This window comes from Alnus glutinosa, chromosome 14 (assembly GCF_958979055.1).
Source record: "Alnus glutinosa chromosome 14, dhAlnGlut1.1, whole genome shotgun sequence".
NCBI classification, from domain to species: domain Eukaryota; kingdom Viridiplantae; phylum Streptophyta; class Magnoliopsida; order Fagales; family Betulaceae; genus Alnus; species Alnus glutinosa.
The window spans coordinates 2,195,885-2,205,307 of NC_084899.1; the positions used below are offsets into that span (position 1 = coordinate 2,195,885).

Consider the following 9,423-nt stretch of genomic DNA (forward strand, 5'->3'; position numbering starts at 1 on the left):
ATTATTCATGAAGAATATACTCCTAATGAATCATTAAGCCTTATTCATAAAGAATCACAATTAGTTATTTCACCTCTTAAATTAATTACTTCTTCTTTTAAAAAAGCTAGTCCTAGTAATGATAATAATAATATCATATTACAAAATGATTTTACAAATACGTATCTACAGTAAAAGCAGTTTTATATATATATATAAAATGTAAAATGAATAATGATTCTTACAGAATTCTTATATAATTCTAATAACTTTTTTTTTAAGATCAATCATTAAATATTTAGGGCCTACTTGTAGAAAAAAAAAAAATTCAATAATTAATTAAAAAATAATAATAAAAGTAGTACAAAAATTATGTAAATATTGTGCAAGAATGATTAATCCTTTAAAATAGAACTTATAAATTAAGAGGATCGATCTTGACTCCTCGTTTCTCAGTGCGCAGTGCGCAGTGCGCCACCGACTTCTTGTGCTGAAACCAGATCCGGCCAGGGGACTCAACCAGATCAGTTCCTTAGGTAACTTGCTACTCCATCTCAGTCTACATTTGGAAACTTTTCTATAAATCTTGTCAAAGCACTGTCACAACGTTTGGATCATTTATGCCTTAATTCATATTAGCATGCACCGCCTTCTATAACTGGCCGTCTTTGTGTTCATCCCAGCCGGTATCATAATTCATAGTTTTTCCCTTTTATCTGCTTTTCTGTGTTTCTCTTGGACATTTTCTTTTCCTTCTGTGGGGTTTTATTTGAAGTGATCTGAGTGAGAAAGGTTAATATATATATATTACGATCTGAGTGAGAAAGAATATTTCCCTTTATATTACTTTTTTCATTTCAGAGCAATGGAAAACACCAAACAGAAAGAATTCTTGCCAAACCCTGTTGTACTCCAAAGTCAGGAGTTATACGAGGTATTTTCCAATCTTACCTTCTTTAGATTTTCTTCCATTAATTATATGCTAATTTTTTTCTTTTGGCTTTTGACATGAATATACAATATATATCACTGTTTTGGTAGTATATACTGGCCACCAGTGTGTACCCACGAGAAGCAGAGCCTCTAAAAGAGCTAAGGGAAGCTACTGCAAACAATCCGCGGTAACTTTTCTTTAATTTGCTGAACGATTGAATATCACATAATGTGTCTTTGCTGTAATGTAAAAGAGCCTAATCCTGTGCTAATTAACATGTAAATCAATGTCTCACCAAGAACTTTCCTCAAGGGGATGACAAAACCATCACATTAGATAATAATTAATGACAACAGTGAGTTTAAAATAATGGTGCTTCCTTGCCCGTAATTTGAAAACGTTAATTTTTTCACGTTTTAAATCGTCATTTTTTTTTTTTAAACGCATTCTCAAACGGGGCATTTTCTTTTCCGGCCAGAGCAATCTTCGGTACGTCACCAGATGCAGGTCAACTAATGGCCATGCTCTTGAAGTTAGTAAATGCAAAGAAGACAATTGAAGTTGGGGTCTTTACAGGATACTCTCTTCTCCTCACAGCTCTTACAATTCCTGATGATGGCAAGGTTTGCAAAACTATATATTGAGTAATCAATACGTACGTCTCTCAAAATATCTTTGTTCCTGCATGCCTGATGATGGCGAAGGTTTGCAGTGTTAGAAATAATGAACATATTACTTAAACTAACATGCGCAGCGGAAAACGAATAAAACAGGATTCAAGCTTACCTCTAGCCATATTTGCTCAAGCGTCTCCACGATCCATCTGAAGAACAAGAAAAGGTTATTTGAGGGATCTTCTAACCTATGCCTATGACTGTATTGCCGTACTGATGGTGTACACAGGCTGTTTATTTATAGGCTAGATCAGGGACCCTCAAATATGGTAAGTACCGTATTGTTCCTCCCATCAAGGAAACAATATTATTAATTGATTTTGAATCAATTAATCGATTCCATTACGGTAATTTAATTAATTAAATTACCTAACCGTAATACCGTATATACTATTCATTTATTAAATGATTAATAAATGCTTCCTTATGTGGCATATAGGCCATATATGGAGATAAAATCTTACATTCTCCCACTTGGCCTTTATGACACATGACTTTATGGTATTAGGTTCCTTAGTTTGGCCAATCACTTATGGAATCCTCCCACTCAGATAAGAAATGTTTCACACGAATCATGGCGGTAAAACCATTATAAAATTAGGTCGTCCCTTCCATGTATCACGATGTAAAACACTCATTACATGAGTACCTTATGGATAATCAAGCTTTATGAATGAACTTCCTATAAGTCATTCGGGTCCAACTTTATTTATCCTCATGGATAAAATAACAAAATGTGCACAAAAAATCTTTATTATAATAACTTTATGTCTATAGACCAAAAAGAGACAAACCAAGCAAAAAATGAATTAATGAGTCTCATATATTCCGCATGACTTTATTCTTTATTTACCGGTAAACTGTAAGTCATGGGATCCGCAATCATTAATTCAGTACTTATATGCTCAATAGACCCTTTATGTCTCTTAATGTTATCTCTCGTACTGAGATACTTAATGTCGATTTACTTCTGCTTCTACTCTTTATTCTTATAAAAGAAGATTATAGTAGAATTACCGCAGAATATCTTTATGGTCTAACTGAAAAATCGACAAGATTGAGACTTTCAACAAATGTCTCAACCATCATGCCTGTGTACTAAATTCATAGCACGCTAGACTTTTAGCTTTCTTGGTAGACGTAGTAACTATAGTCTGCATACTGCATCTTTAGGATATATCCTTCAATAAAAAGATATATACCCTAAAGTAGACTTTTTTACTATCTACACAATCAGCAAAACTCAATTCTGAACAACTAACCACCTTCAAATGGAAAGTGTATCCTTAGGTTAAGTTGTACTTCTTGGTTCCTTGCATATACCGCAAGACTTTATTTGCAGCACTTTATTGACTCAATATATTTATTGTCAGTCATATGGTTATGTATAATGCAGACACTTAAAACTTTTCATCTGCCCTTATTCCAATACCTTTTGGGACATTAATCTGTATTTAATTAGTCCCTCTTAATTGCTACTGAAGGTTTCTAAATTTTTTTCAAAACTTTTTCAATGTAGACCTTCCGAGACAATGTTAATATTCTTTATGTCTCTGTGAATCTCTATGTCAAAAGACATAAGAGGTTCCTTCATTTCAAAGTTTTTGTGAACTTTATGTAGCAAACCTAAATCACCACTTGCAAATATAGGACTATAAAGATTACTGTACTCCCACTGACCTTAAGGTATATATACTAATCAACAAGGTTTTCTACAAACAATAACCTTGTAAAAAGTATCTTACCATTGAGAGATCTATCACAGCCCATAAATAGAATTCTTTAATTTGCAAGCTTTCTGACTGTTATTTATAAAACTTTTTGATTGTTTCATGTAAACCTCGTCTTTAAGATCCCTATTCAGAAAAGTTGTTTTCGCATCCACTTGATGTAGCTCTAGATAAAAAAATGAGCTACTAATGCTATGATCATCTTGATGAACCATCCTTAGACACTGGAGAGAATGTTTCACGATAATCAATGCCTTCCTTATGAGTAAAACCATTGGCTACGAGTCTAGCTAGACTGTTGAGCAATGGATTTAACTCTTACTTCATGGCACTGAATCTCAATGTGGAGTTTTCTCCACTCATATCATGTGAAAACAAATTTGGATCATCTTTATGTCCAATGTTAATATCAGACTCTGGGAGATATACAACATGATCACTAATAATTGTTGATCTCCTTATTCTATAGGATTTTCTTAATTCTACTTCCTCTGCATTTTTTGCAATGGGAGAATAGACTTTTGAACCTGTTCTGTATGAGTTGGTTGTTCTAGAAATGATTGTGGCTCAGGATAATCAATCTGATTTTCCCTGAATACAATCAATCATCCTCTATGAGGAGGAGATTTGGCCAACTCTAGTGCTTCCTCAAATTTCAATTTGTGTGAATGAGCACTCTCACTAGGTTCTGCATCCTCTAGAAATTTTGCAATCAACAACTCTAGACTTATATGAAGGACAATAAAACATTAAAACCCTTTAAAGTTTACTAGATAGCTTATAAAAGATCCGCTGGTTGTCCTTGAATCTAATTTCCTAAGGCGAGGATTATAAATCCTCTCTTTAGCAAGGCAACCCCATATGTGTAAATAATTTAAACTAAGCTTCCATCTATTTCATGCTTTAAAAGGTGTCTTATGGACAACCTTAGATGGAATCCTGTTTAACATATACACAACGGTCTTCAAAGCTTTACTCTATAAGGGTAATAACAGATTAGTATTACTAATCATTTCCTTTTGTGTGTACCTACCTTAATACTCTATGCCTACATTAGATCTTTTGATCTTCATATTGTTTCTCTTCTTCTTCCTTATAGGTATTGAAAGCATTCAATATCTCAGCTTTAATATTTAGAAGATAGAGATACATAAACTTTATATGGTCATCACTAAAAGAGATAAAAAATATCTCTGACCATTCAGGCAGTGAGTATGAAAAGGTCAACACCTTTCAATGTACATGATCTCAAGAATCTCAAAATGCTATCTTCGGCACCTCTAGTGGTCTTGTTGGTATGCTTTCCCTTATGCAGCCCACACAAGAACCAAAGTCAGTAAATTACCGACTTTTATTTACTGTATGGAGATATATTTCAATCTCCAAAGCCATAACCAGAGCATTTTAAATTCTCAAAGACTCTACTTTACGTCAACATCACTATGCAGAATTAAACAAATAATTTTGTTTCAAAAATTGGGACGTAGGTCAATTTTAAATAGACTTTAAATAAACCCCAACCAATATTCCACCAAAAAATAAGAAAAATTTCAAGTTTAAAATAAAATTGAAATTTTTAATAAGCCAAACTAGAAAATAGATTTCAAAAGGATTATGGAATATAAATCATTTTTTGAGGTCAAAATTATAACTGAATTTTAAAATTAACCTATAGATCCCAACAAACTCAAATTATAAACACGTGTTATCCATTTTAAAAAGGACTCTGCATTTGTGTTGACAATGTGGATTGTTAAACCATAATCAATCCACAATATATTTGATTGAGTCACTAAAAGAGATTCACGACGTACTAGATGTATGAGATTATCTTTATTTTAAGTCATTTCTTATACTTCATACAATCTTTCTTTATATGCCCTTAATTTTTCTTATTGCATGAGAAATAAGTATCTTGATTGCCATAATACTTTATTGGCACTTTATTCTCATGCTTTAAGTGTTGGACATGATTGCATTTATTGGTCCTTCCCTTGACATGAGTAATCATGTTAACACTTTATAAATTCTCTCATATCCTTGAACACACATGGTTAGAAGTTTATTTACTAACCATTTATTCTTACGTGTGTTACAAGATAAAATTATACACTTAGAAGAGAGAATTCAAAATTGAAATAGACCAATAATGACTTAAAAAATCTCAATCTTTAGGAACTTAAGCTAAACTACAATATCCTTCATTCTCATAATGGAATTAGAAACACTCAAATGAAAAGGCATATTAATCCTTTTCCAGTCAGAAAAATATTACCATAATGTATTGGAATATAAAAGTACCAAAGTAGAGTAATATGAACAGCTGCAATAACCAAGAAAATAAATACTTTAATGCTATGAATTAACCTTATTTTAAATTAGCCAATGCCAATTTAAATAGTAAATTTCAACCTACCTGTGGGCAAAGGTTGCATCACGCATGAAATTTACTCTTTATTAATAAGACTAAAGCAAATTTAAATATTAATAAATAAAATTCTTCGTACCTTTGGGCAACCGAGAGAAATTTTACTTTTAATACTAAATTTGTTATCTTATTCTAATTAAGTCATAAAAATAAAAACTTCCCTTTGGGGATAAGTAATTAAATTTATGAATTAACTACAAGACGATGTCATCTTTATTTTAAATTAGCCAATGCCAATTTAAATAGTAAATTTCAACCTACCTTTGGGCAAAGGTTGCATCACGCATGAAATTTACTCTTTATTAATAAGACTAAAGCAAATTTAAATATTAATAAATAAAATTCTTCGTACCTTTGGGCAACCGAAAGAAATTTTACTTTTAATACTAAATTTGTTATCTTATTCTAATTAAGTCATAAAAATAAAAATTCCCTTTGGGGATAAGTAATTAAATTTATGAATTAATTACAAGACGATGTTAATTTTTCTATATGAAATCGAGATGCTGTGGCTCTCCCAAAATCATAATAATCACTCTGCAGTTTATGAACATCTAATAAAATTCTTTATGATGTTCTTATGTGTAATCCTGATGTAATTATCATTAAAAACCGGGATGCTGTGGCTCTCCCAAAATTATCATGATAATTACTACTTCATTAACATCTAACAACTTTATAGATGCCCCCTTAATAGCCCAGGAATATAACAAACCAATACTTAAATGGGGTAAACAGCATTTTCCAAGGTGCAAGCAGATGAACTCCCAGGAAAGTGAGGGGGGTCACACCGGACACACTTAAATCCCAAGACTTTCCTTGCCAGAACTTTCCCCGACATTGCATTCTTAGATATTACTGTAAACACACCAGTATTTATGGTATTGTTGATTATTCTTAGGTCTAGGCATCAAACAATTTATATATAACAATATAAATTCAACAATTAAAATATATTCCTCAATATATGTATTAAAGAAACAATAATCTTAAAATACAGCACTGTAAATAATAAGTGGAATAAAACTGCAATATGAGGACATAATAAAAAATATGGCCCAATGGTTTAGTAGGTGGCCAAGGCCCTTTACACTTGGTGAACCCAAGTTCTAAACCCCACATGAGCCTACTATTCTTGATGGGTTACTGAAATGGGTTACTGTATTGGGCTGATCCATTTGGGTCAACCCACCTAATCGGATTGGGTCTCTATATAGGGCTGGCCCAAAACGGGTCAACCCACTTAAATGGGTCCTTCAATTTTAATAAACTGAATTGGGTCAGCCCAATTAAAAGCTCCCTTTTTTTTTTTTTTTTTTTAAACTGAATAGGGTCTCTTGGGCTGACCTAATGGGTCAGCCCTTGGATTGGGCTGACCCGAATGGGTTAGTTCCTTGATTGGGCTGACCCGTTCGGGTCAGCCCACTTGATATCGGGTTGTGCGTGTGGGTTTTAAACCCGACCCGTGTCACGACCCGATCAGCATTTTTTTTTTAATAATGGCCCAAAACCGAATGACCCATGACCCGAAAACCGAATTGGTGTGAAACCCTACCCGTAATCCGACCCGTTGACCCGAAAACCCTTTCTGAAACCCTAACCGCCGCCGCCGCCCATTCTTCTTCTACCTCATGATTCGCCGCCAATCCCGCTGTTTCCTCATGCGGCAGCCACGAGGGCTGCCGCTTATCAGGTCACGGCGACCCAAAGGGGTCGCCATTCACCCAACTCCACGGGCCGCCGATATTGTCACCGGCGACCCTTGGAGGCTGCCCGTCCTAGTGACGGGTAGAGGCCGGTTGAACCGGCCTCTCCTCTTTGGGCAACGACGCCGCTATGCCCAACGGCCAGCGGCGTCTCTGGATGGCGTCCATGGTTCGGGCGGCCCGCAAGGGCCGCCAATCCCGGTGAGGGGAAGAGGCCGCTTGGCTTCTCCTTAGACAGAACGGTGTCGGCCACGACGGGTCGCCGCCTTCTGCAAGCGGCTATGAGCGGCGGCCACTCGATGGTGGGGTTTTCCGGGACCTTTCTTGAATATTTCACGAAAACTCGTGATTTTCACTGAAAATGGTTTTTACGGTTTCTTTCTCTCTGATGGCTTTCTTGAGCATACCAATACCCCATAGCAGTTCAAAACCAAATGTCTCTAAAACAATAAAACATATTCTGAAGTTTGTTTCACAGAAAACAAATAATATATTATGAATAAAAAAATATCCGTATGTTATTCAATCTGTACGTGAACAACAAATTATATTCACAAAGGAAATTACTGGATTCAACAAAACATTTAATGCTGAGCAAAATAGCATAGAAGATGCTCTGATACCACATGTTAGAAATAATGAACATATTACTTAAACTAACATGCGCAGCGGAAAACGAATAAAACAGGATTCAAGCTTACCTCTAGCCATATTTGCTCAAGCGTCTCCACGATCCATCTGAAGAACAAGAAAAGGTTATTTGAGGGATCTTCTAACCTATGCCTATGACTGTATTGCCGTACTGATGGTGTACACAGGCTGTTTATTTATAGGCTAGATCAGGGACCCTCAAATATGGTAAGTACCGTATTGTTCCTCCCATCAAGGAAACAATATTATTAATTGATTTTGAATCAATTAATCGATTCCATTACGGTAATTTAATTAATTAAATTATCTAACCGTAATACCGTATATACTATTCATTTATTAAATGATTAATAAATGCTTCCTTATGTGGCATATAGGCCATATATGGAGATAAAATCTTACATGCAGATCACAGCCATAGATGTCGATCGGAAAACATATGAGACGATCGGCTTGCCAATTATAAAGAAAGCTGGCGTTGAACACAAGATTAACTTTATTGAGTCACAAGCTTTACCAGTTCTTGATGAACTTTTGGAAGACGTAAGTAAGCTTTACCCATGCAGTTCTTCCTACTTCTGAGCTTCACCTGTTTTTGTTCTTATTTTTCACTTTACAAGAATTTGATTGCAGCCAAAGAATGAAGGGAGTTTTGACTTTGGTTTTGTGGATGCGGACAAGGGTAATTATTGGAATTACCATGAGAGGATGATGAAGCTGGTTAAGGTTGGTGGGATGGTTATCTATGATAACACACTGTGGGGAGGATATGTTGCGTTGCCTGAAGAGGATGTTCCAGAAACGAAAAAGGCCTGGAGGCAGTCTACCATTGAGTTCAACATCTCCATCTCTGTTGACCCTCGCGTTGAAATATCTCATGCTTCAGTGGGTGACGGCATTCTTATCTGCAAGCGAATTTGCTGAGTATCAAAAATAAACCTGCAGTGATACATTGCAAGGCTTTCTGTTATCTAGTTGAAATTAATAAGTACTGTAAGCATGTGATGCAAAACCCGTTGAGGTATGAAGATTAAGAATAAGTTTGGTACGCATAATGACCGTTTCATTAGAAAAAAAGGAATAGTCTTATTAAAAATGGGAGAAGTTACAATAAAATAGTCTCGGTGTTAAAGTATACATATATATCCTAACACTTGGAATAGTCATTACCTCTTGGACCATAGAAATGGCCATTCCATTTCACTTTCTTCCATCTCCAATAGAAGCTATTCATTTTCTCTTATGGAATAACTATTCCACATACCTAACGCAACCTAAGGGTGTTTGGAGTATATTGTTATCAAGTGTCTTTAATTTCCTT

The 9,423-nt window shown here is 34.9% G+C and overlaps 1 protein-coding gene across 2 annotated transcripts; it reads left to right on the forward strand.

Moving 5' to 3' along the window:
* Positions 1 to 395: 395 nt before the first annotated feature.
* Positions 396 to 9,157, forward strand: LOC133857380 (probable caffeoyl-CoA O-methyltransferase At4g26220). 2 transcript variants are annotated; one of them, XM_062292633.1, is made up of 6 exons: positions 396 to 515; positions 841 to 913; positions 1,021 to 1,100; positions 1,392 to 1,536; positions 8,511 to 8,645; positions 8,736 to 9,157. In XM_062292633.1, exons 2-6 carry the CDS (start codon positions 845 to 847, stop codon positions 9,024 to 9,026), a joined length of 720 nt encoding a protein of 239 aa, XP_062148617.1. In that variant the 5' UTR covers positions 396 to 515; positions 841 to 844; the 3' UTR covers positions 9,027 to 9,157. The 2 variants fall into 2 exon arrangements, with proteins under 2 accessions (XP_062148617.1, XP_062148618.1); XM_062292634.1 differs by lacking the exon at positions 396 to 515 and adding an exon at positions 598 to 665.
* Positions 9,158 to 9,423: the final 266 nt, after the last annotated feature.